The sequence below is a fragment of the Leopardus geoffroyi genome, chromosome B2 (assembly GCF_018350155.1).
Source record: "Leopardus geoffroyi isolate Oge1 chromosome B2, O.geoffroyi_Oge1_pat1.0, whole genome shotgun sequence".
Taxonomy (NCBI): Eukaryota; Metazoa; Chordata; class Mammalia; order Carnivora; family Felidae; genus Leopardus; species Leopardus geoffroyi.
Genome location: NC_059332.1, coordinates 38,486,801 through 38,513,780, shown reverse-complemented (window position 1 = coordinate 38,513,780; position 26,980 = coordinate 38,486,801). Strand labels below are relative to the sequence as shown.

At 44.6% G+C, this 26,980-nt stretch overlaps 1 protein-coding gene across 4 annotated transcripts in view; it reads left to right on the top strand.

Moving 5' to 3' along the window:
- The first annotated feature begins 941 nt into the window (after positions 1-941).
- The window catches only part of MOCS1 (molybdenum cofactor synthesis 1), a 37,381-nt gene continuing 11,342 nt past the window's right edge, over positions 942-26,980 (top strand). The window contains exons 1-4 of one of the 4 annotated variants that reach the window (XM_045498090.1): positions 948-1,150; positions 5,835-5,953; positions 8,527-8,653; positions 10,042-10,209. In XM_045498090.1, the coding sequence (XP_045354046.1) occupies positions 10,053-10,209 (157 nt within the window). In that variant the 5' untranslated portion in view covers positions 948-1,150; positions 5,835-5,953; positions 8,527-8,653; positions 10,042-10,052. Of the gene's footprint in view, positions 1,151-5,834; positions 5,954-8,526; positions 8,654-10,041; positions 10,210-26,980 lie in introns of all 4 variants that reach the window. The other 3 variants (XM_045498089.1, XM_045498091.1, XM_045498088.1) reach the window with 3 other exon arrangements.

The window sequence follows — 26,980 nt, the reverse complement described above, 5'->3', positions numbered from 1 at the left end:
TTGTTGAGTGTGTTACCGTGCAAAATCTTTTAAGACTATAGCTCTTTGTTTTTTGAGAGAGAGAGAAAGAGGTTCCCCCATAACTCACCCCATTCCTGATGTACATTGTATCTTGACTTTCAGAATGAGACTGTGCTGGGCTCAAACCCCAGTTTTTCCACCTATCAACTGTGTGCCTTTGGGAAAATTAACCTCTCTAAGCCTCACTTTCCTCAGTTGCAAAATCCACATTCTATTAATTGCAGGATTATTGTAAGTATTAAATGATGCCTGGAATAGTGCATGGTGTGTAAGGAAGCATTCCAAAATTGATATCCGCTCATTCTATGACTTCTTCCCATATACTCCTTTTTTTTTTTTTTTTTTTTTTTTTTTTTTTTTTTAAACAGAGAGGCCAAGATTGTTAATGTCGTTTGGGGGCACAACTGGAAAAGTGTATCTTTAAAGAGAGCAGACCAGCCTTCAACCAGGGCCTAGACTACCTTCAAGGGACTGAAGGTAAATCATAAATGTGCAGGGTCAGATCTTGTTTTTCTATAAAATATTATTTTGTTCATCATGGAATTTTATTTTTTTTAGCATTGATTCTTTTAAAAAATACTGCATTAAATACTATTTATCTTGATAACTTACTTTTTTGGCATGTGCTTACATTTTGTGCCCAAGGCAATGCTTCATTCATCTGGCCCTAGTCCTGCCCTGCCTACAGCAGTTTGTGCTAGTCACACCACCACTTAGGTCCTGGACTGGCTGGCGCAGGCCAAGAAGCCTGTAGAAAGACCCGGGGAACTTCTGCTGACTTTGAACTAGCGCTTTCCAAGCCCTAGAAGGCTTGCACAGGCCAGGAAAGGTGCGCAGGAGTGGACTACAACTCCCAGGAGGCCGCGCGGTGCGGCTCCCTCGGCCGATTGGCTGCGTGGGTCCCGCCCCCGCTCCGCCCCTGCCTCGAGGACCCCGGCAGCGAGCCTAGGGCTAGTGCGCTCTGAAGCCTACTACCCAGTGGAGACTCGCCCGGCCGACAGGGTTCATGGCGGCGAGGCCAGTGTCCCGGATGCTGCAGCGGGTGCTGAGGTCCAGCGTCCGGAGCTGCAGCTCGGGGGCTCCAGTGACGCAGCACCGCCCGGGGGAGCCCTCCCAAACTGCGGTGGAGGTGAGCCCGCCCGCATCCACACCTTCCCCGCGGAGGGCGCCCCGGCCAGCTGTCCCTTAGCCCGAGAAACACCCAGTCTGGGCCGCAGAGGCCGCTTCTGGGAGGGACCCCCTCAACGCTTAATTGGGGGTGGGGAGAGGAGCGGAGGAATGCTCTCTGAACTGCCTAGTCTCACCGGATACCCCAGGGTGGGGGCGCTCCTTGGGGTGCTGTTTAACCACCTCCCTGCCCATCTAGCCATGGAACCCCCTTCCAGGTAAGCCAGAGATGAGGGAGCAGGCAGATAGGGCTCTGCGTCCACTGAGTTGTTATGAGTGCCCTTCTCAGCCTTCCCTCACGCACCCTGTTTTTTGAACGTTTTGCTCGCTTCCCCTCAGTGGGGTTGTCTGCGTGCGCTCAGGTGTTCTTGTGTGACACGCTGCTTCATAGTGTGACACTGGCTAAAAATGTCACCTTGGTGCCACCAGTAGTCAGTTGTCACTTCTGTAGTCACAGGGCTCTGTGACTTGTCCTTCACTGACTCTTTCAGTTTCATCCTCCTGTCCCTTAGGAGGGCTCAGCCTCGTTCTGGAGCAGAATGGAGCGAGATCCTCTTCCAGGCTGAGAATCCCAGTTTTCCTTAAGGTTTGGGAGTGGCCCCTGCAGTCATTCACATCACCCCGCAGAATGATTCATGTCCTAACAAGTTTTAAGTTCGGTGTTGTTTTTTTGCCCATGTGCTCGGGGAATACTTTGGAGAGAAGCAGGTCTTTTTCATTTGGTGAAACCTCTTTTCTGGACTCATCCACTCATTCTTTTTCCATCCCCTAGCGGGAGGCTTCATGTCCTGGGAATCATCAGCTCGTGTCCCTCCACACCACTGCCCCTGTGGCTTAATGAGGGGGAGCGCCCCAGCGTAACTTGCTTTCCCCAAGTCTGAGCCCTCCTGGAATCCTCAAATAATCAGGGCTCTTTGCTGGGAAGTGAAGTTTTTCAGTATCCTTGAACTCCCAGCTTCCCTGAGGGAAGAAGAGGAAAGCAAAGATTGCTGAGAAACCTTTAAAGAATTCAGGAAAAGGGAAGTTTCTTCTTCCTGCCCTTAATTTCCTTGGTGCCCCTCAGAAGAGGACCCATGCTAAGTGACTTCATACTTGGTCTCTTTTAGTCCTCTCAGTAAACCATGTGAGGTCAGGAGTTTGCATTTTCAGGTGAGGGCTCCCTGAAGTTAACTTCCCTGGAGTCACAGAGCTAAAAAGTAAGGGGGCAGGAACTCAAACTCTAGCACCTGTGCCCTTGCCTCTTCCTTGCAGGGAGGGGAGGGTGAGAGGCTCTCCCGCCCTTTCCTTTACCCTATAAGGGGAGGTAGAATTAGGTTAAGAACACGGACTCTGGAGCAGAATGCCAGGGCTGGAAGGAATCCCAGCTCTACCCCTTAGTAGATATCTGAACTTCAGCAGGTCCTTTCACCTCTCAGTGTCTCAGCCTTATCATTTGTAAAATGGGAATAAGGGTCTACTTCATAGGGTGGTTATAGTTAAACAAGTTAATATGTGTACTTAGAACAAAGCCTGACACACCTAAGTGTTGTGTTAGGTACGTATTTGTTTTAATTATTGTTAACCTTGCTGCCATTGGCTCATGCTGTGTCCTATTAGTCCCCTCCCACTGGACACTCAGGGTGGCCATTCTGTCCGCTACTTGGTCGTAGACCTCCTATGCTGGACATTCCCCACTAGGGTTATTCTCAGCAGGCAGGTCGCTCCTCAAATGTTGGGTGCTCCCCCGCCTTTCTGCATGGTGCTTAACCCAGTACTCTGCAGGCAGTAGAGTCAGATATTTTTGGCTGTTTGAAACCCAGCTAGTGAGGGGACATGTGGAATAGTAGAACACTGGACAGGGAGCCCCAGGTTTTCACCTTCATTCTGCCTCCAATTTCACTTGGCTTCTGGGGCTGTCCTTTCCCCTCTCTACACGTCTTTAAAACCAGAGCGTTGGGGCACCTGGGTGGCTCAGGCAGTTAAGCATCCGACTCTTGATTTCGGCTCAGGCCGTGATCTTACAGTCATGGGATTGAGCCCGTGTCGGGCTCTGCACTGACAGCGTGGAGCCTGCTTGGGATTCTCTCTCTGTGTCTCTCTCTAAATAAATAAATAAACATAAAAAAAAAACAACAACAAAAACAGAGGGTTGGAGCAGCCCATCTTTATGCAGTGGGGAAGGGCACAGAATGTCTTTAAGAAAATCTCAGAGGTGAGGCAAGTCTGGAGATACATACCATCAGCCTATTCACAGAGCTTGCCAGTTGGCAAGAGTAGGAGTGGGGCATTGGGAATCCTTGTCCCTGCGTCCCTTCCTGCAGGGCACCCTGACAGGTGCCGGGAAAGACAGAGGGAAAGGCCACTGAGTGCTGTCTGTGTGCCAGGATGTGGGTGTGAGAGAGGGGTGAGGTGTGCAGTGGGAGCTAGCTGGGAGGACAGCAGAAAGTGGGCCTTCATCTTAGTCCCAGGACAGTCAATTGAACAGCATCTACAGGTGGAAAGGGGAGATGGTCGAGTGTGGGTAAAGTGGGCAGGTGGGTAGGGGAGACACAGCTACCTGCTGTCCTGATTGGGGTGGCCCGGATCACCTTCTCTACAGGGCTTACCCTGTCCTGGAAGCACTCCACCCCTCTTTCTTCCTCCCAGGCTCCATGCAGACGTTGGGGCCACAGGGAGCTCGCCTCAGGTCCTGGGCCTGCTGCCTTGGGGCAGAAGCGGGGCAGAGGGTGAAGTAAGGCAGAGGCACCCCGCTTTTCAGAGGGCCAAAAAAGACCAAATGTTGGAGAGGGTGTTGTGCAGGAAGGAAGTGGGTGTAGGAGAAGATAGAAGGGGACAGCAGGGCCTGCGGCAGTGGCACACGAAGGGAAAGAACTTTAAGGGGTTATCTTGAGTTCCAGTCTTTCCTTCGGAAACTTTGTTTCAATGAAGTGTGACTCTCTGAGCCAGGAGCCATAGGTGTAAAATCCTCACACTTAAGGGGGAGATGGAGGGAGGGGGGAGGATCCAGACCTGGGACTAGGCACCTTGCTAGGTCTTCTTGGTTTTTGGTTTTGGTTTTGGGTTGAGTTTGGTTTTTTGTTTGTTTGTTTCTTTGTTTTTTGGGGTTTTTTGGTTTTTGTTTTTTTTTTTTTTGAAAAAAAATTTTTAAGTTTATTTTGGGAGAGACAGAGACAGCGTGAGTGGGGGAGGGGCAGAGAGAGGGAGCCAGAGAATCCCAAGCAGGCTCCGTACTACTGTCAGCACAGAGCCCTACTGGGGCTCGAACCCACAAAACCGTGAGATCATGACCTGAGCCGAAACCGAGAATTGGATGCTTACCTGACTGAGCCCCTCCCAGATGCCCTTAGGTTTTCTTGTTTAATAGAGATTAATTTTGAGGCACCCCTGGTATGCATCATCCCAGATAGCAGGGATCCCAAATCAGCACCACTGATATTTGAGTTCTTTTTCTCCTGAATAACCCTGCATATTATATTCTAGAGCTATCTGGGGTCTGGCCTTTATCATTCAAACCAAATGCCCAAAGTCAGTGACTACCTCGAGGGCAGCCTCTGTCCCTTAACTAACTCCTTTGTACCATCTTTCTCCACTCCACCCCACCCGAATCTGCAGTGGGTAGGTGGACAAGATACAACCAGTAGCCTATGGCAGGCTGCCTGGTGCGTGGTCACCTGCACTTGTATCCGTGGTTCTGGAGGAGCCTAGACCCCACTTGCCTTGCTTTGGATGATGTAACAACAGGTCTGAAACCCCAGCTTTGGCCCATCTGCCATTAAGTAGGGTGGACCCTTGCAGGACCAGGGAAGCTGACAAGAGCAAGAAAACTAGTCACAGCACACACAGCTGGTGCTTCTCCACAAATATTTGTTTCATGGGTCAATATATGTAAGTAGGAATTATATTAAGAAAATGGTAGCAATCACTTATTGAATACCTGCTGTGTGCCAGGAACTCCTGCAACTGAGTTAGGTAGAATTATTTTGCACCCTTGATGGGAGAGGAAAGTAAGGCCTAAAGAATTTCGGTGATTTGCTCTATGGCTCGTTAGTAATAAAGCCAGTCTTGTAATTCAGGTTTATCTACTCCCAGAGCCTCTGCTCAGAACCAGCAAGTACCCCTGGATTAAAATAGCTCTCCATTCTGGTGTTACTGGGCCAGTGGTTCTCAGCCAAGCTACAGAGCAAAGAGCTGACACGAAAAAAAATGAAAAGCCAGGGCCCCATCTCAGAGCAATTGAGCCGGGATCTTTGGAGTGGGGCTCTGGCATCCGTGCTTCTTAGAAGCACTCCTGGCTGTTGAGATGTGCAGAGTTGAGAGCCGCTGTACTTGGCAAAAACCATTTTGACAGTAGAGACCAGCCTGGAAATCAATGACCCCAGCGTGACCGGCTTCGCATACACCACCTTTCTCTTCTGATTAAGCACCAGCCTATTTGTTCATCGACACAGTGGCTTACTGTATAGACGCTGGGATACTGAATCAGGCAGGAGGGCTTCCCACACTGGGGAAGCAACCTGGTCCAGGCTGGGGTCCTGAGAATATGAGCAGCTAAGGGCCTTCTGCTCCTTCTCACTTGTCCTGGGGGAGAGGCATCGCTGTCCGCCCTGCCCGGTAATGCCCTCTGGGTCCAGGGCTCCTCTGAGTGGTGCTGATGTTTTTTCCTCCAGGGGGTTTAAAGGAAAGGGAAAAACAGAAGATTGAAAGTAGGACATGCAGTGTTGCAGGAGAGAAGAGGCAGGGATGGGGCTTGTTAACATCAAAGAAAAGAGTTTGCAAGCCTGGCTGGGTGAGAGACTGTGGGGGGCAGGGTGGGGGGGGTGGGGAGGGAGGTTGGTACTGGCAGTACAGAGTCTGAATGAATCTAGATAGTCACCCCAGGTCTCAGCAGTGAAATCTGGCTGCCCCTCCCAGGGCCACCACAGAGTGCCTGATTCCATTCTCCACTGCTCCTTGACTCTGCTTGCTCCCCAGTTTCCGCTGAGTCACTCTCCTTGGTCCTCTCACTTGCTTCCCAATCCCTTTCCTCACCCAGCCACCAACCCCCAATATGTTAAGATTAGGGTGAGGGCGACTAGGGAGGGGGTGGCTTCTGGGTTGACGAACAGATTTCTGAATTGCAAATAGCTGTTGATGAAGAATTGGGTGCCAGACTTGCAGGCATCTGATCTCTTGGACTCAAGGCTTCTGGGGCTCTGGACTTTGTAGTGGCCTCTGCTCCACCCCCAAGGCTACTGGTGGAAAGGCAGGTGAGTAGGAAGTGAGTAGGTGAATAGGAAGGTAGGAAGTCTTGTTAGGATTGTAGCAGACAGCAGTTCAGAGAAGTGACTATTGCTTGCTTGTCATGGGACCATGAGCAGGGTTTCTTGGAGGATGGGTGGCGGGAGGGGTGGGGGGAGAGACACTGGCCTTGGGGTGGGCAGAGTGAGGTCACTTTTACAGACCCAGGAATGTCCTGGAAGCACCCTCACATACTTTCACTCAGGTGTAAGTATGTGAGTCAGTGGTCCTTGACCTTCTATCTCCTGAATTGGTGGCCCTTGACCCTGGCTATATGTTAGAACCACCTAGAGAGACTAAAAACAAGTGCTCAGAGATCCAAATTCAGTTGGTCTCCAGTGGAAGTTTTTTCTTAAGCTGCCAGGTGTTTCTAACGTGCAGCCAGGGCCCAGAAGGTCACTGAAGTAAATGTTCCTTCTTGCTGGGTGCAGGCGAATGGTTACCCTGGGCCTCAGGGGGGCCTGAGGCCTTCTGCTGTCTTAGGTTACAAGATCGTGATAATCCTAGGCATTTATCTGTCAGCTACCTGACCCCCCTCCCTTCGCTTACCTGAGCACATAGCTGTGTTCTTATTTTACAACTGGAAAAACAGGCTTGGAGAAGTTAGGGAGCTTTCTCAGGGTGTCAGGTCACACCTGGCCCAGAAACCAGGGGTGCTTGCTCCCCAGTGCAGATCCCTGTCCATAGACCTCATGAACGACCACCAGGGTCACGATTTCCTTGTTGTAAAGGTTCTAAAGAAAGGACTTTTCCCCACCCTGTGCACCGGCCTGTGTGCCTTCCCAGATTCGCCCTTTGCACTCAGAGGGAAGAATTGAGAACTTGGACTCAAACGACCTGGATTTGAATCCTAGGCCTGCCAATGCTGTTCTTGAACTCCATCCCAGCTTCAGTTGTAGTAATCCCTTGTGGGGCTAGGTGTGGAAATTGAGCAGAGAGAGTTCTTTGGACACTTTGAGATCATTTGTAAATGTTCCTTCTATGGAGCATCTATCTCATCAGCATCTGTCATGACCTAGGGTTGTGCTTTCAACGCAGGAGATAAGACCAAATCAGGCTTGGGAAAAGAGTGGGGTTGGCTGCCTCCTTTCTCTCTCCAGGAGGATTTGGGCCTTGCAGGGAGCATCTAGCAATCTCCTCCCTCTTAGTTCTGAGCCAGTGGGTGCATAGTGGTTCCTCCCAGCAGTGGGTGGGGTAAGAGGATGAAGACTGGAGTAATCTCTGCAGGGGGTTAGTGGGTGATCATCCCAGCCCCTCCATTGTGCCTTCCTAGAGGCTGGTGGCCTCATTGCTTCTGCAGGCCTCCTTGGTTGTGCTGTCTTTGCCCCAAAAGCCTTCTGCATGAGGAGAGACCTCCCCTCTCCAGCTGTCTGTAGTCCTCAGCTGCTCCCGGTGGCTTGGCCTGTTGGGCCCTCCTGGGCAGTGGCAAGGCCCCAGGGAGCCCAGCCGACAGGGGAGTGGTTATGGAGAAGCAACTCGTGTGACACCCACCCCTCAGAGTTAATGAGTTTGCTTTGAGCTCCTTCTGTCTCCCATTGCAGAGGTAAGGAATAGGAGGTCTGGGTTGCAGAAGTGGCTCCCCATGTCCCAGGCGGTGCAGTGGCAGCAGCCCAGGCCACTATCCCTCCTGGTTCCCCACCTCTTCTCCTCCGTTCTGGACATGCTTGCCAGTTGGCATAGTTGCCGGATACTGAGTGGCTCATTCTCTCCTGCTGGCTTGTCCAGGAAATACTGGGGATGTTTGTTCCTGGACAGGCCTCCTTTGAAGGAGGGCATGGGCTGTAAGGTGGTGACAGGGAGAGAAAGGGGGCAGGGCAGTTTTGTCCCTATAGAGTTCCCGTGCCCTGGGGCTGAGTTGGAGCCTGGGGGACAGGTCCTTCCCTGCAGGCCTGTTTCCCAATCTGTGAGTGAGGGGGAGAAACCCCACGCCCCCAGGACTGCAGAACCCACACAGATGTCAGAGATGAGGGTGGGGGAGGGAATGGCTGATGGGAGGGGGGCTTCTGTCCCCAGGCGGGCTCTCCTCTCCCCTGTCCCCTAGCCCGGTCAGAGGCCCACATTTCCTCTGGTCGGGCATTGCAGGAGCTGTCCAGACGGAGACAGTTCCTGAGAGAGCACGCGGCCCCCTTCTCCGCCTTCCTCACTGACAGCTTCGGCCGGCAACACAGCTACCTGCGAATCTCCCTCACCGAGAAGTGCAACCTCAGATGTGAGTCATCTTCCTGGGCTCCTGTCCCCTGCTGAGGCAGCTTCTGAACTCTCCCCAGGCCCAAGAATCCTCCTCAACCCTCCCCATTCCTCTTACCAGCCTCTCCGCCCACCCTCCTTCCCTGCTTGCTAGGTGGGGTTGCGGGACAAGATGGGGGTCGGGTCAAGGTTGAGTTTTATGATCCTGGGAGCTGGCTTCTATTTGGGACTGGACTTGAGAACAGAATTATAATTGAGATTGGACCTAAATCTCACTCTTCAGGACTCTTTCCCCTTCCCTCCTGTTTCACATGTTCCTGAAGTTCAGGACGTGGCCAGGGGCAGGCGTGGGGCTCCTGGACACCATAAACACGTGAGGTCCACAGCAATGCCCATGGCTAGCACTGCCAGCTATAGAGACACCCCAGTCCCATGACAGAAGTTGTCTGGGGCCAGGCGGATACACAGAGTATTCATTTCATAATTGTTTGCGGAGTGCTCTGGGGGTGTGGCCACTGCTGGGGGGACTTCCAAAGTTTGTTTGTCCTTCCCTCCCTCTCTCCCCCCTCCTGCTTTCCATGGTAGCTCCCAATACCAATGTTTTTATTTCATGGCCCAATAAATACATGTGTATATGTGTATAGTAAACGTTTAACCAAACAATACTCACTGCATGCAGTCTTGATGTTCTGATATTCTTTACCTGTTCTGTTCTATCTTAAAAGACCAATTCTGGACCCTTCACTAATTTGACTAAATGATTCTGTGACAGCTCTTGACCCAATCCTTGACAAAACTCCCACAGGAGCTGATGGGGGATGATGCACCCTTACCTCACCCTGAACAAGTAGTACCTCAGTTTTCCAACCTGTGTAATGGGGCTGATAACCTGAAATAGATAAGCTGGGTATGCGAATGCCTGTCACTGTAGAGGAGAGTGACTTCTAACAGGTCAGAGAGTACCTCCCAGCCTGTTTCACCTCATGACCCAAACATGAAGGGGTAACTGCCCAACCAGATGAAATGAAACAGGGTGAACAGCACCAGAAGGAATGGGCCCAGGGCCCTGGCCTTCCAGGCAGACCCTGCCCAGCCACCTCACACACTGAGAGAATCATCATCTTGTCGTCCCCCACTTCGGGCCGGGCTCTGCTCTCTGCCTGCTTCATCCTCTTTAATCCATACCCTCAGCTTCTCCTCTGAGGGAAGAGGGGGTGTTGACATGTTACAGATAAGAAACATGAGGCCCAGAGAGAGTCTGTAGGGTCTGTACTAGCTCATATTTGTCAAGGTTGCTCCTCACCATCCAGGAGTGACTTCTGGCCTGGTCATGGAGTGGGGGTCTGGAGGCACCGTGGGCCCAACCTCTGTGGTCACATCCTACCTCCACATCCCCTCCGTTCCCCTCAGGTCAGTACTGCATGCCTGAGGAGGGCGTCCCACTGACCCCCAAGGCTGACCTGCTGACCACAGAGGAGATCCTGACCCTTGCCCGGCTCTTTGTGAAAGAAGGCGTAGACAAGATCCGGCTTACTGGGGGAGAGCCGCTCATTCGGCCGGATGTGGTGGACATTGTGGGTGAGTTTTTCCAAAGCTGTGACCACTTCTTGCAACGCTTGCCTCATCTTGCTGGACTTCAGTATTCATAATCGGCAGCTGACATCCGTTCAAAGCATAATGCTCACTGAGCCCTACCACCTTCTGAGATGGCTACCTTTATGATTCCTATTTTCTTAGAAAATGAGGCACAGAAGTCCAGTATTTGCTCAGTGTTACCAAGTGGGTAAGTGCCAGAACCCAGTGACTTGCTGTCACATTTAGACTGAAGTCCTCACCAAGGCCCTGAGGCCCATGTGGTCTGGCTCTGGCTGACCTCTGAGACTTCTTGCTCTCCCCTTGGCCTCTATTCCCACCACTGGGCCTTTGTCCTTGCTCTTTTTTGGGAGCACAGTGTTCACTGCTTGCCTCATTCATGTCTCTGCTCACATAGGATCTCCTTGGAGAGGACTCCTTGACCACTGTCTCTAAAGTATGTCCCCACATACACACCCCAGCTACCCTCTGTCCCAGAAGTCAGTAAACTAGAGCCCACAGGCCTAATCTGGGCTACCGCCTGTTTATGTATGGCTTGCAGGCTGAGAGTGGGGTTTTATATTTGAGTGCTTGAAAAAAAGTCAAAAGCAGAATAGCGTTTTGTGACACATGGAAATTACATGAAATCATAAATTCACTGTTTGTTAATAAAGTTTTATTGGGACATAGCTGCTCATTTACATATCTCCCAGGGCTGCTTTTGCAGAGTTGAATAGGTGCTACAGAAGACCAGGTGGCCAGCAAAGCCAGAAATATTTACTGTCACGCCTTTTGCAGAAAAAGTGTGGCAACACCTACTCGATCCCCTCATCCTACCTTATTTTTCCTTCTCAGCATTTGTCTCATCCAGTGTTATGTTACTTGGTTGTCTATGTCTCCTGTGTATTGGCTCGCCCTCCCTTTAACCGACATGAGAGCTCTCAGGGAACTGAGGCAGGTTTTATGCCTAGCACCTGGGAACGTGCCTGACATGTAGCTGGTGCTGGCCGGTGCTTATTGGTTTGGAGTATGATCTCTGAAGTAGGACATACCTGCGTGTAAGTGCTGGCTGTGCCTCTTACTAGCAGCATAGCTTTGGGCAGCTTGTAAAATCCATTCGAAGCCTCCAGGCAGGGATGAAGTTGACCTGAGGAGGAAGTGAGCAGGAAATGCCCAGCGTGTGGCAAGTACTCTGAAAGGGGTCACACTGGAGGCCCTCTTGCCATGTGCTACTTCTAAGCCCTGGCATCAGGCAGAGAGAGATCTTTGCTTGTGTGCTTCTAGATGACCAAATCAGAGGAAAATAAGGTTCTGTGTTCTTGATCGCCGCACCCCCACTCTTGCTGCTCTGGATCGGGTCTCCCAGGCCTCCGTTCTCTGCCTTATTCACTGGTTCAGTGACTGTTCTCTGGAGTCTTATGTGCCCAATACTGTGCTGGGGGCACAAAGGTGAATGAACTGCAGGCCCTGCCACTGAGGACCTACAACCCGTTGGTGGAAACAGCCACTGGGGCCAACTTTCCGAGAAGGACAGAGCAAGGGGAGCCCAGGAGTTGTAGAAGCCCAAAGGAGGTGCCCCTGTCAGCCTTTTCTTCCCTCCTTCCCCATGGCCAGCTGACTTCAGCCTGTACTGGTCGCGTGACCTGGGATCCTGCCATCATTCCTCTGCTGGATGAGCTGGCCCAGGGGAGCTGACCCCCTGTTCCAGGTGGCTCCTCAGAGCTGAAAACAGACTGGGTTCCAGGAAAGGACTGAACCTGCTGAACCCAGCTGACTGCCAGGCCCAGCCCCCTCATTCGGGCCACATCATCTGCCCTCTGGCACGGGTTCCATCTTAAACCCCTGTGTTCCGTGCCAGGGCCTGTGGGGGAGCAGAGGGGGTGGGGATCCCTGCGGGTTGGAGAGGGATGACTGAGTACAGACATGGGGACACAGGTCCTTCCATGGAAGCCGCTGACCTGCGTGGAGGGAAGAATGGAAGCCAGGAAAGTTGAAAGCCCTGCTCCCACTCTGCCACTGCCCAGCCTTGTGAACTCATGCAGATTCCTTCCCCACCCTGGGCCTCAGTGTCCTTATCTGTGCACTGATCACTTCAGGGGTCTTTCCTGCTGTAATGGCCCGTGGTTATTGGTCCTGCATGGGGTGGGTAAGAGTTGATCAGCACATGGACGCTAGGTAGGACAAGGCCCTGGCTGCAGTGCCCTGCTGAGGAGGATTTACCTCCCACCCCCAAGGGTATGGGTGGCCGGGGAAAGACAGCTCTCTCCTTACCCCCCACAGTGCTCCAAAATATGGCAGCTGCAAGGCCTCGGATTGCTCTGGTGCTGCACTTGGTGATACTTTGACATCTCTCAGCCAAGCTCCTTCAGTCTTCCCCAGAGGTACTTCCTCAGAGCACTGGGTGCTGGTGGGGAAGCAGGGCTGCGGGAGGGGAGGGAATAGCAATCAGAGCAGGGTTGCTCACCAACACTTGTCCCCACGCTACCAGGCGAGAATATCAAGGGGCGCAGAGTGAAAGTGGTCGCGGGTTTGTCAGAGCCTGCTGCTGTCCTGACCACTTCGGACCCCTGCCCTGGGCCTGGTGCTGCAGAACTCCCCATGGGGAGACCGCCCAGCCCGCTCCGGCTCCCCATTTGCGATTGCCGTGATCCCCCGGTGCCAGCCCCAGACTGCCGGGTACCTCTCCCACCCGGCTTGTGTGGGAACGAGTTCCGCACGCTTTCTTCGCAGCTGAGCTGTTGTGAGCAGTACTGCCCAACAGAACTTCTCCAGACGGTGCAAGTGTTATATATCGGTCAGAGTTGTGAGATGCGGTAGCTAGTACTCACACGGAGCCTTGGGCCCTTGGCGTGAAGCTGTTGTGACTCAGAAACTGAATTGGTAACTTTATTACACTTTAAGTAGTTGAAATAGCCACACGTGGCCAGCAGCTACCATGTCAAAGCGAAGGTTTGGGATTTTTGTATCTATCATTCCCTATCTCATTTTGTTGTCAGTTTGTTTAGTTATTTAGGAGAGAGAGAGAGAGAGAGAGAGAGAGAGAGAGAGAGAGAGAGAATGCGTGCATGAGCAGGGGAGGGGCGGAGAGAGAGGAAGAATCTCAAGCAGCCTCCACACGGCCTGACCCAGGGCTTGATCACGAACCTCAAGATCATGACCTGAGCCCAAAGCAAGAGTCAGACGCTCATCCAGCTGAGCCACCAGGCATCCCACCTAAATGAGATACAGTGTTTTGGGACTTTATAAGGATCCTGCAGATCATGTCTTTCAGGTCACACTCTTTCAGTGCAAACCACACTTCATACACATCATCCTGAGTTGCAGTTTGTTCCTATTCTCTGCTGTTCCATTGTGTGAATATAGCACACTTTATCCGGTTAGTAAGCATTTGGGCTGTCTCCAGGGTTTTGGTGTTCTAAACAGTGCTACTTAAAATATTTTTATTCTCGTTCACGCGTCCCGGTATGCATTTCCTGTAGGAGTGGGATTGCAGCCTTGTAGAATGGGTAAATGGTTAACTTTGGAAAGCAATTTGTTCTTACCTTTCAAAGTATATGCCAGTTTCCTCTCGACCTAAGAGAGCCTTTTGAACCACATCCTCCTCGGCACTCAGTGTGCCTATTCTGGATTTTTGCCAGTTGAATGAGGATGAAATGGTATTTTATTTGGTCTCCGTTTGTATTTCCCTGTTTAAGAATGAGGTCAGGCATCTCTTCATATGTTTATCAGCCAAAAATATCTTTTGTGTAATACCACATCTTGTCTTCTGCCCATATTTCTGTCTGGCTGTTTGTTCTTTTCATATTGGTTTGGTAAAAGTTCATTACATATGTTGCAAATGTCTTCTTCCAGCTTGAAAAAATAAGCAACATTTTTTGTGTGACAATTTTGTTGATCAATCGGCGTTCCTAAATGGATCAGTTTTGTCCTTTATGGTTAGCGCTTTTTTTTAGGTCTTTTTAATAAAACACCTTGACCGAGGTCAGAAAAATTATACCTTTGTTTCCACTAAAACAGTTGAAGTTTTGTCTTTTGCATTTAAGTCCTAAGTTCATCTGTGGTTGATTTTTGGGAAACCAATTTCATTTTTTTCCCATATGATAACCATTCTCTATAGTTCTTTTTTGTTGAAGCCTTTGCTTCCTCTATAAGTCTAGCATGTGCGTCCTGGTGTGTTTTGGGTGCTGTTCTGTTGGTTAGGATCTCTACCTTTATGCCAGTATCATACAGTCTTAATCACTGTAGCTTCTTAATACATCCATTATCTGGTAGAGAAAGTTCTTTTTTTTTTTTTTTTTTTTTTTTTTTTTTTTCTGCAGCAGTGCTTCAGCTATGCTTCTGTCCGTGGAAATTTTAGAATCAGCTTAGCAAATTCCGTGGAGAATTCTGTTGGGATTTTTTTTCCTTTTTTTGTGTGTGAAAATACACATAACATAAAATGTATTATAACCATTTCTAAGTGGACAGTTCAGTGGCATTAAGTACATTCACACTGTTCTGCACCATCCCCACCATTCATCTCCGGAACTCTTTTCATCTTGTAAGTCTGAAACTTGGTATCCATTAAACAATAACTCTCCCTTCTCCACTCCTCTCAGCCCTTGGCAACCACCATTATACTTTGTCTTTATGATCCGGGCTACCCTAAGAACTTCATTTAAGTGGGATCATGCCGTATTTGTCTTTTTGTGTGTCTGGCTTCATTTAGCATAACGCCCCTCAAGGTTCATCCGCGTTATAGCATCTTGCAGAATTTCTTTTTATTTTAGAGAATGAGTGAGGTGGGAGAGGGGCAGAGGGGGAGAGAGAGAGAGAGAGAGAGAGGGAGAGAGAATCTTAAGCAGGCTCCACGCTCAACATGGAGCCCAATGTGGGGCTCAATCCCACAACCCTGAGATCATGACCTGAGCCAAAACCAAGAGTCGGATGTTCAATTGACTGAGCTACCCAGGCACCCTGCAGAATTTCTTTTTAAAGTTGAATAATATTTCACATATGTTATATACCATGTTTTGGTAATCCATTCATTGGTCAACTTGGTTTGTTTCCACCGTAATGCTGCTATGAACGTGGGTGTAGAAATATCTCTTTGAAACTCTGCTTTAATAAGATAGTGGAAGTGGAATTGCTGGGTCATATGGTAATTCTATATTTTTTAATGTTTGTATTTATTTATTTTAAGAGAGAGAGCGTGAGTGTGTGCAGAGGGAGGGGCAAAGACAGCAGGAGAGAGAATCCTAAGCAGGCTCTGCCCTGTCAGCGCAGAGCCTCACATGGGGCTCGATTCCATGAATCGCGAGATCATGACCTGAACTGAAATCAAGAGTCAGAAACTCAACCAACTGAGCCACCCAGGCATCCTGCTAATTATATTTTTAATTTTGGGGGGAATCCCCATACTGTTTTCCACAGAAGCGATACCATTTCACATTCCCACCAGTGGTGTACAGGGTTCTATTTTCTCCATATCCCCTCCAACACTTGTTTCTGGTTTTTTGTTTTTGTTTTTTTGATAGTAGCCATCCTAATGTGTGTGAGGTCATATCACTGTGATTTCACTTTGCATTTCCCTGAGGATTAGTGATGTTGAGCATCTTTTCGGGTGCTTATTGGCCATTCATATATCTGCCTTGAAGAAATGTCTATTCAAATCCTTTACCCATTTTTGAATTGGGTTGTTTTATTGTTGCTAAACTATAGGAATCCTCTAATATTCTGGATATTAACCCTTTATCAGATACACGATTTAGAAACATTTTCTCCCATTATGTGGCTTGCCTTTTTACTCTGTAGATAGTGTCTTTTGATGCACAAAATTTTTAAATGTTCCCAACGTCCAGTTTGTCTATTTTTCTTTTGTTGCCCATGCCTTTGGTGTCATATCCAAGAAACCAATGCCAAATCCAGTGTCACAAATCTTTCATGCTATGATTTTTTTATAAAAGTTTTATTGTTTTAGGGCTTATATTTAGGTCCTTAAGCCATTTCAAGTTAATTTTTGTACATGGTATTTGGTAAGTGTCCAACTTCATTCTTTTGCATATCAATATCCAATTTTCTTAGCACCATTTGCTGAAAAGACTGCCTCTCCCCTATTAAATCGTCTAGGCACCCTTAAAATCACTTGGCCATATATGCAGGGGTTTATTTCTGGACTCTTCCGTTGGTGTATATGTCTATGCCAATACCACCCTGTTTTGATTACTGTAGCTTCATAATAATAGGTTTTGAAACCAGGTGTGAATTCAAACAAGTGTGAATCCTCCATTTGTTCCTCTTTTTCAAAATTGTTTGGCTCTTTGGGATTCCCTGAGATTCCATGTGAATTTTAGGGTGGGGTTTTCTATTTCTATAAAACATGTCATTGGATTTTGATAGAGAGTGCATTGCGTGTATAGATTTCTTTGGGTAGTATTGTCATGTTAACAGTATTATATCTCCCAATCCATGATGTGTTTCCATTTATCTTACATTTCTTTCAGCAATGTTTTATAGTTGTCATTGTACAAGTCTTTCCCTCCTTGGTTAATTCCTAAGTTTTGGGGGTTTTTTTATCCTTTTTGATATTATAAATGGAATTATTTTTATAATTTTCTTTTCATAGGGCTCCTTGTTTGTGTATCTGTTGGGATTTTAATCTCATTAAATCTATATATCAAATTGGGGAGAATTGACATCACTTTTATTCATATTCCCATCTTCCCACAGCCATCTCCTTTCTTTTCCCTTCTCTGTGCTCTAGGTGGCTAACCCTTAGGGTCACCCAGGGTCTCTTGCCTGTTGGGTTTCTGCACTGGGTTTTTGACAGCAACTGAATTCCCTCCAGGACTAAGCCGCCCCCCCCTCCCCCCAGGGCATCCTCTCCTCCATGGTGACTTAGTTGGATACCTAACTTAATTTTCTCTCCATTTGCCTTTGGCCCTATGCATGGTAATGGCTCCCCAGTGGTGCTAGTCTGAGTGCTATGTTGCTGTGTTATTCATTGTTGGAGCCCTTAATTCTACCCATATCTTTGCAAGTAGTCCTTTCACTAAAGTCTTTTATTTTAACCAACAGAATTAATTTTGTTGTATGCTAGGCTCCTTAGTGATAGTATCATTTTTTTAATTACATTTTCTAATTGTTTTTGATATATTATAGCACTGATTAGGAGAATTAGGAGAATATGTCTGTTTAGATTCTTTAGAATTTTCTATGCTAGCAACCATATCATCTGCAACTAAGGGAATTTTTTTTTTTTTTTTTTTTACTTATCTATTGCCTTTAATTTCCTTTTCTTGTTCTATTGCAATATCTAAGACCTCAAGTATAATTTGGAATAGTAGTAGTAATAGGATAATGTTCCTGATGTTTCTCCATTTAGAATATTTCTTATAATTTTTTTCACAAGTAGCTTTATCAAGTAATGAAGTTTCCTTACTAAAGTTTTTTGTTAAATTTAAGTTATATACTTTTTTATGTATGTTAGGATGATTTATGATTTTTTTTTTTTTGAATGCTATTACTCTGAATGACAATATGGCTTTTCTTACATTAATCCTGTAATACACCCAACATCGTCATGGTACACTATGTTTTTATCTACTGTTAGGTTCAGTTTATTAATATTTTAGCCTTTTGCATTTATAGTCATGAGTGAAATGGGCATGTAATTTGCCATCCTTGTGCCTGCCTTAACTGATTGTGATACCAATTTCGAAGAATGAGTTGGGTAGTGTATTAGTCCATTCAGGCTGCTCTAACAATAGGTTAGGTAGCTTATAAACAACAAACATTTCACAGTTGTGTAGGCTGAAAATCCAAGATCAAGGTGCCAGCATGGTCAGGTGAGGTCTCTCTTCTGGGTCACAGACTTCTCATTGTATCTTCACATAACAGAAGTAGCTCTGAGGGATCTCTTTTATCAGAGCACAAATCCCTCCACCCTCAAGACCTAATCACTTCCCAAAGGATACACCTTCTAATATTGAGCGTTAGGATTCAACATGTGAATTTGAGTGAGGCAGGGCACAAACATTTGACTGTAGCACATAGTGTTCCCTCTTATTCTTTCATGTGCGTGAGTTTGTGTTAATCTGTGGTAATAACTTCTTTGAAAATTTGATAGATCTCACCTGAAAAATTGTGCCTGGTACATTCTTTGCACAGAGATTTTTAACTGAATCTTCAGTTCCTTTGTGTTATTGCACTATTCAAAATCTTGACTTCTTTTAGAGTCAGTTTTGATAGTTCTTTTTTTTTTTTTTAAGACATTTGTCATTATTTCTGATTTTAAATTTATTGCTTTGAAATTGTCAGTAATATTTTCTTTTTAATCCATTTTATTTGCAGTTTTATTTTATTTTAAATTTTTTTTTTTTCAACGTTTATTTATTTTTGGGACAGAGAGAGACAGAGCATGAACGGGGGAGGGGCAGAGAGAGAGGGAGACACAGAATCGGAAACAGGCTCCAGGCTCCGAGCCATCAGCCCAGAGCCTGACGCGGGGCTCGAACTCACAGACCGCGAGATCGTGACCTGGCTGAAGTCGGACGCTCAACCGACTGCGCCACCCAGGCGCCCCTATTTTATTTTAAATCTTACTGTGTTTTATTTCTACATCATCAACTTTTTTCCTTGATAAATCTTGCCAGAAGTTTGTCAATTGTGTCTTCAAGAAACCGACTTTTGGATTTGTTGAATCTTACTGTATTTTATTCTGCTTCCATCCTGGTGTAGCTTATTGCTTTCATAAATTTAGTTATAATAAGTATTTGTTAATTTTCATTTTGCTTTGTTCTTTTATCTATGAAATATTTATGTACTGTTTTTAATTTCTAAATATAAGGATTTTGCATTCATATTTTATTATAATTTAGTTATATAGTGGTCAGAGAATCTTAACTACATGATAATTATTCTTTAAAATTTACTGAAGCATGCTTTATGACCTAGTATATTGGCAGTTTTTATAAATGTTCTATGTGTGCTTGCAGAGAATGGTTATTTAATTATTGGATGGAGACATTTATATTTGTTCATTGGATCCAGCTTGTTAATTTTCTTTTTCAAACCTTTGGTTATCTCCATTTGCTGGCTTTCTATCTGTTTGGCCTGCCAATAATAAATAAGTGGGTAGATTTGTTAATTTCTCCCAGAGGTCCTATTTTTTTATTTTATTTTATATATAGCTGAGGTGATTTTATTAGGTTCATATGTGATCAGAATTGTTACGTCTTCCTCATAAATTGGATCTCTTATCACTATGTAGTGGCTCTCTCCATAATGATACTTGGGGTCTTTAAGCTCTATGTATTTTATTTTAACTAAAATTATAACAGCTTGCTTTTGGCTTTAGTAAGACCATTGTATCTGGTTGCACCTTTTTATTTTAAATCTTTTTATGTTCTTATACTTTAGATATGTCTGTTATAACAGCACATAGCTGTTAACTTTTCTTTCTCATCAAATTTGACAGTCTGACTTAACTACTGAGTTTATTCTAGGTATCTTTATTTTAATTATTGAAATATTTGCACTTGTTTCTGTAATCCTTTGTCCTACTTTTTATTTTTCCTTTTCCTCTCTGTTGGCTTTTTAAATAAATGATCCCTCCTTCTTCTAACAAGAGACAAGAATTTGAGCATACTTGTAGGCCCTTGATTTTCTCAACCCTCCCCCCACCATTATTGGGTTTTTTGTTTGTTTGTTTATTTTTGAGAATGAGAGATACAGAGCATAAGGGGACTACAGAGAGAGAGGGAGACACAGAATCTGAATCAGGTTCCAGGCTCCGAGCTGTCAGCACAGAGCCTGACACGGGGCTCGAACCCACGAATCGAGAGACCATGACCTGAGCTGAAGTTGGATGTTTAACTGACTGACCCTCCCAGGTGCTCTGTATTGTTAGTATTTCCTAGCATTGTATTTCTCGGTTACTAGAACTACTCTGCCCCTCTGTGTCTCTTGTAAGCACTCCCTGTCTTTTAAGATAACAACAAACTTCACCAAGGTATTTGATCACCCCGTATTCTCATAATTCTTGTTGCACCTCCTGAGTTTTTTTCTCATTTTGAGTATTCTAAAAGTTGTTTGATGTGTGTCTAATGGTGAATCTAATTAAATCTGGCAGGTAGTTTTCATAATGTTTTAAAGTAGTAGAATGGGAGTTTTAATGTTATTTGAATGCATATAAAACTTTAAATTCAAGGTCCATTCCTTAATTCTGTTAAAAATGTCCCTACATTGTCTGCTTATGGCCAGTTTGCTGTTGGAAAAAAGTCTGGTATCAGTCTGGTTCTTGCTGTTGGTAGATGATACATTCTTTCTCTCTGGAAGTTATTAGAGTGTTTGCTTTGCTGCTGATTTTCTTAAATTTTACTGTAATATCCCCAGGATAGACTTTTCCTCCTTTGTCCTGTTGACATTCAGTGAAATTGCCCTTTCAGTATGAAGCCATTTGTTTTAAATTTGGGAAAAATTCTCTCCATTATTTCTTCAGATAGTTCCTTCTCGCCAGTTTAATTTTTTTCCTGAGACCTCTTATCTGGATGTTGCCCCTTCTACTTAGAGCCTCCACAGTTTTTAAATTACATTTTGATTTCTTACTCTCTTCCTCTTTTTCCTGGGAGAGCCCTAAATCTTATCTTCTAACTTAACCATGTTACTATATGTCTTCTTTCTTGTGTTTTATGCTTTTACTTACTACCTATGTCTTACCCCTTGTTCTTTTTTTATAATGAAAATTTTTCTTTCATGTTTTTAATATCCTTTGTTATTTCTTTTACTGTATTTATCATGTTTATCTTACATTGGTCTGTTTTAATCATTTTCCTTCTCTTGGTATATATTTTACCGGGTTTTTTATTTTTTGGGTTTTTTTGGTGGGGCGGGGCGGGCAGGGAGCTGTAATTGTCTTCCTCAAGGGTCTCCTTAATTTAGCTGGTAAATTTGTTCCCCTGAGGATATTAGCTCTTCTGTATGGGACTGTTTACTAGGAAAGGATTTAAGGCCAGATCTTAGTCTTTGATAGGCCCTGGGGGCTCAAGAGCTGATAATATCACAGTTGTTCACTCATGTTTATAACCTTCCCACCAAACACCCAGCCTCGCCATGCATGAGTTGTATACCACACAACTCCAGGAGGTGGTATTCATTTAGATTATGTGGAGAATGGCACCTCCTATCATTATGTAATATGGCAACCTTACAGGTCTTCACCTTCAAACCATGAGGGACAAGAAGATTTGAAAGGAGGCAGTTACCTTTGATTTTAACCCACCAGTTCTGGGGCTTTGGAGGGGGTGGATGGAGGAATGAATGCCTAAGGCTATTGTCTTCAGCCCCTCTTCCGGCAGGGCTATGGTGGATTCCCTGAGTTCACCTCTGGTGGATTCCCCAGCTAGTGCTCTGGGGTTACTGATTTCTTCAGTAAGGGGACAAACAGTGGTTGTTCTGAGGCATCAGTGGATGAGGGCAAGATTCGAGCTTGAACTACCTTGTTTCCCTTTAACTGCTCACCTTCTCTGCCAGTTGCCTTCAACCCCAGGCTACAAACTCCCTCCCAACACCAGTTCAAAAGAACTCTGCTTCTTCCAGTGTTGTTCCTTGAGATTTTCATTTCTTAAGGTTCTGGATTCTTTGTTTCTTCAGAGTTGATTTGGTGGAGGGAGCCAACAACTACTGCTAAATTTCCATGTTTTACTTTCCCACAGTAAAGCTGTTTTGTTAACCTTGAAAATAAAAACAACCAAGTTATTTTACCAGCAGAAATGGGTTTATTCAGGAATAAAAGAGAATTGCAATCTGGGACAGACAAGCTGTGGCAAACCGGAGGCCAGTCTGGAGAACAAAAGGGAGAGGTAAGCTTTTTATGGAGAAAAGGGTAAGTCAGAAGGCTGCTATAAAGGAAGAGTCCATTGGAGTAAACAGGGAGTTACGTATAATGGCTTCTCATTGGCTGAGCTGTTGCCAGAGGGATAAGGAAAGTGTGTCTTTCTCCAGCTGGGCCAAGGGCTAGTGCCAAGTCCCTTCTTCCAGTTGGGTCTGGAAGTGACTGAGTGGTAGAGAGAATTCCCCCTGCCAGAAACCTCCCACCTTCATGTGAGTGGGGTTGCCCATGATTAAAAATAAAAGTTGTTGTTTTGAAAAGTGTGAAAATTAAACTTTTGTTTTCTTGTTACAAGAATAATACATGTTTATTTCAAAGAAGCAGAAGGAATATCATTACTGCGCATTTGCAACAAGTGTCACCATTTTGGTTTGGTGACCTGTTTTTTTCTTTGTATCTAGTTTCTGACTACTATTTTCAACCTTGACTTAATATAACCTTAGTATATTTCCCAACATCCGTATCATATTCTTTTACAGTCATTTTTGGTTGCATAATACTCCACCATCCAGACAAAGCATAATTTAGCCAGTTTTCTATTGTTGACTATCTGAATGATTTCCCTCTTTTCTTTATTATGTGTTGCTCTCTAATAAACATTCTTGTAGATAAAATATTATTCGTGTCCTTAATTATTTACTTAGGTTAAATTCTTTTTTTATTTTTTAAGTTTTATTTATTTTGAGAGAGAGAAAGAGAGCACACGCATGTGTGCCTGGGCAGAGGAGGGGCAGAGAGAGGGGGAGAGAGTATCCCAAGCAGGCTCAGCACTGTCAGCATGGAGCCCAGTGCAGGGCTCAGTCTCACAAACCATGAGATTATGACCTGCGCTGAAACCAAGAGTTGGCTGCTTGTATGACTGAGGCACCCAGGCACCCCTCCATAGGTTAAATTCTTAAAAGGGAAATTTCAGGTCACAGGCTTTATAAAGTTCCACATACTTCTTCTCCCCAGATACAGAGCTCATCTCCAGAAAAGTTATATAATGATAGTTTCACATCATCAACATGTATATTTCCGCACATCCCTACCTAAGCTGGGTGTTAATTTTGTGATTTTCTGTTACCTTTTTCTCAATCCAGCTTCACTTGGGCAATTTACTTCTGCTTTCTGCACTCATGTAGAGCTGAGCAGATTATTCACCAAGATTCATGCATTCAGATAGTTTGAAATTTTACCTCTAGATAAGTGAATATAAAAATCACCTATAACCCTCCTGATCAAAGATAACTACTATAGACATTTTTTACACAGTATCAGTTCTCTAGATTTAAATGTAAGAAGGTGGTTGGGTTTTTTTTGTTTTTTTTTGTAAGTCCCATTCCTTTGTTATTTTGTATACAATTCTTGGAGAACTCTTTTACTCAATTCAGTCTTGCTCCTTTACTCTTCCTAGGTGTCCATTCCATTTTGCCATCTAGTTTCTTTCTATAACTATACTTTTTTTTTTTTTCAGGAGTTCTAATTAATTCTTTTTCTTGTTTTCAGGATGTAATATTTGTGTCCCTGAAGATACTAACTCTGATTTTTTTTTTTTTTTACATATAATTCACATATAATCTTGTTAGTTTCAGGTGTATAACACAATTATACAAAATTTGTATGTATTATAATATGAATACCACAATAAATCTGGTTAACATCCATCACTACACATAATTATAATTATTTTCCTTGTTATGAGAACCTTTGTGATCTGTCTTAGCAAGTTTCATATATACAATATGGTATTATTTTTTTTAATGTTTATTTTTGAGAGACAGAGACAGAGCATAAGTGGGGTAGGGGCAGAGAGGGAGACACAGAATCTGAAGCAGGCTCCAGGCTCCGAGCTGTCAGCACAGAGCCTGATGCGGGGCTTGAACCCACAAACCGCGAGATCATGACCTGAGCCGAAGTCGGAGGCTTAACCAACTGAACCACCCAGGCGCCCCTACAATATGGTATTATTAACTATAGTGACCATGCTGTGCATGCCACCCCCATGACTTATTTATTTTATAATTGATGTGTGTACCTTTTGACCACCATCGCCCATTTTGCTCACTCCCTATCCCTCACCTCTGGCAACCATCAGTCTGTTTTCTTCATCTGTAAATTTCGTTTTCTGTTGTTTTAGATTCCACACATAAGTGAGATCATATGGTATTTGTCTTTCTCTATTTGACTTATTCCACGTAGCATAATGCCTTCAAGGTCTATCCATGTTGTTACAGATGGTAAGACTTGCTTTTTTATGGCTAAATAATATTCCATTGTATATATACACCACATTACTTTTTTTTTTTTTCCAACGTTTATTTATTTTTTTTGGGACAGAGAGAGACAGAGCATGAACGGGGGAGGGGAAGAGAGAGAGGGAGACACAGAATCGGAAACAGGCTCCAGGCTCTGAGCCATCAGCCCAGAGCCTGACGCGGGGCTCGAACTCACGGACCGCGAGATCGTGACCTGGCTGAAGTCGGACGCTTAACCGACTGCGCCACCCAGGTGCCCCTACACCACATTACTTTTTAACCATTCATCATCGGTGGACACTTCAGTTGTTTCCATGTCTTGGATTTTGTAAATAATGTTGCAGTGAACAATGGAGATGCATCTGTCTTTTGAAGTTAGTGTTTTGGTGTGGGTTTTTTTTTTTTTTTCCAGATAAATGCCCAGAAGTGGAATTGTTGAATCATATGGTAGTCCTAATTTTAAGTTTATGAGGAAAGTGTACCACTTGAGGAAAGTGGCTATATATATTTACATCTCCACCAATATTGTACAAGGGTTCTCCTTTCTCTACATCCTCACCAACACTTGTTATTTTTTGTCATTTTGATCATAGGCATTCTAAAAGGTGTGGTGTGATATCTCACTGTGGTTTTGATTTGCATTTCCCTGATGATTAGTGATGTTGATATATACCTTTTGGCCATCTTGTGTATCTTTTTTGGAAATATATCTGTTCAGATCCTCTGCCCATTTTTTATTTAATTTTTTTTAAGTTTATTTGAGAGAGAGTGAGAGAGTGGGGGAGGGGTAGAGACAGAGGGAGAGAGAGAATCCCAAGCAAGCTCCACACCAGCAAGGAGCCCAATGTGGGGCTTGAACTCCCAGACCACGAGATCATGACCTAAGGCGAAGTCTGACACTTAAGTGACTGAGCCACCCACCTGCCCCCATCTGCCCATTTTTTAATTGGATTGTTGGGTTTTTGCTGTCAAGTTGTATAAGTTCTTTATATGATTTACAGATATCTTCTCCCATTCAGGATGTTGTCTTTTTATTTTGTTGATGGTTTACCTTTTAGTGCAGAAGGTTTTTTTGTTTGTTTGTTTGTTTGTTTGTTTGGTGCAGAAGCTTTTTAGTTTGATGTTTTCCTACTTAAATGTTTAGTTTTGCCTTTGCTTTTGGTGTCAGCTCTAAAAAACCATCACCAGTATTTATGTCAAGAAGCTTACCACCTCTGTTTTCTTCTAGGTGTTTTATAGTTTTAGATCAAGTCTTTAACCCATTTTGAGTTAATTTTTGTGCATGGTGTAAGATAGTGATCCATTTTCATTCTTTTGCATGTGGCTGTCCAATTTTCCCAATACCATTTATTGAAAAGACTGCCCGTATATTCTTGGCTCCTTTGTCATAAATTAATTGGCCATGTGTGCTTGGGTTTACTTATGGGCTCTCTATTCAGTTCCATTGATCTATGTGTCTGTTTTTATCCAGTATCATAGTGTTTTGATTACCATAGCTTTGTAAGATAGTTTGAAATCAGGGAGTACGATGCCTTCAACTTTGCTCTTTTTTTCTCAAGACTGCTTTGTCTGTTTAGAGCCTTTTGTGGTTCTATACATATTTTAGGATTGTTCTATTTCTGTGAAAAATGCTGTTGGAATTTTGATAGAGATTACACTGAATCTATAGATTGCTTTGGGTAGTATGAACATTTTAACAACATTAATTCTTCCAGTTAATGAACACTGTCTTTCCATTTATTTGTCTCTTATTCAATTTCTTTTATTACTGTCTTAGAGTTTTCAGTGTATAGGTCTTGTACCTCCTTGGTTAAATTAATTTCTAGGTATTTTATTCTTTTTGATACAATTATAAACAGGATTGTTTTCTTTATTTCTCTTTCTGATAATTTATTACTATATAGAAATGCAACACATTTCTAATATATTGATTTTGTATCTTGTAACTATACTGAATTTGTTTATTCTAACGGTTTTTTAGTAGATTCTTTGTGGTTTTCTATATATAAAATATGTCATCTGCAAATAGTGACAGTTTTACTTTTTCCCTTCTAATCCGATGCCTCTCTCTCTCCCCTTTCCCGTCCCCAGTAAGGTCTGGCTAAGACTTCTAATACCATGTTGAATAAAAGTGGCAGGAACAGATATCCTTGCCTTGTTCCTGTTCTTAGATGAAAAGCTTTTAGCTTTTCACCATTGACTAAGATGTGAGTTGTAGGCTTGTTGTATGGCTTCTATTATGTTAAGGAATGTTCCTTCTGTACCCACTTTTTTAAAAGAGTTTTTGTCATGAATGGATGTTGAATTTTGCCAGATGTTTTTCCTGCATCTGTTGAGATGGCCATATGATTTTTATCTTTCATTTTGTTTTTGTGGTCTATATCATATAGATTTTGTGAATGTTGAACCATCCTTGCATCCCTGGAATGAATTTCAGGTGATCATTGATGTATAATCCTTTTAATATATTGTCGAGTGTGGTTCGGTAATATTTTATTGAGGGCTTTTTGCATCTATGTTCATCTAACTTTGATTTTTTTTAAAGAATCATTTTCTGTTATCTGTCACTTTTCCTTCCTCTTTCATCCTTCTATTTGTGAAATTCATCTTTCTTTTGCAGCATTCTCCTTAAATGTGTGCTGACTCTTGGCTCGGTACTCATCCCGGTGCT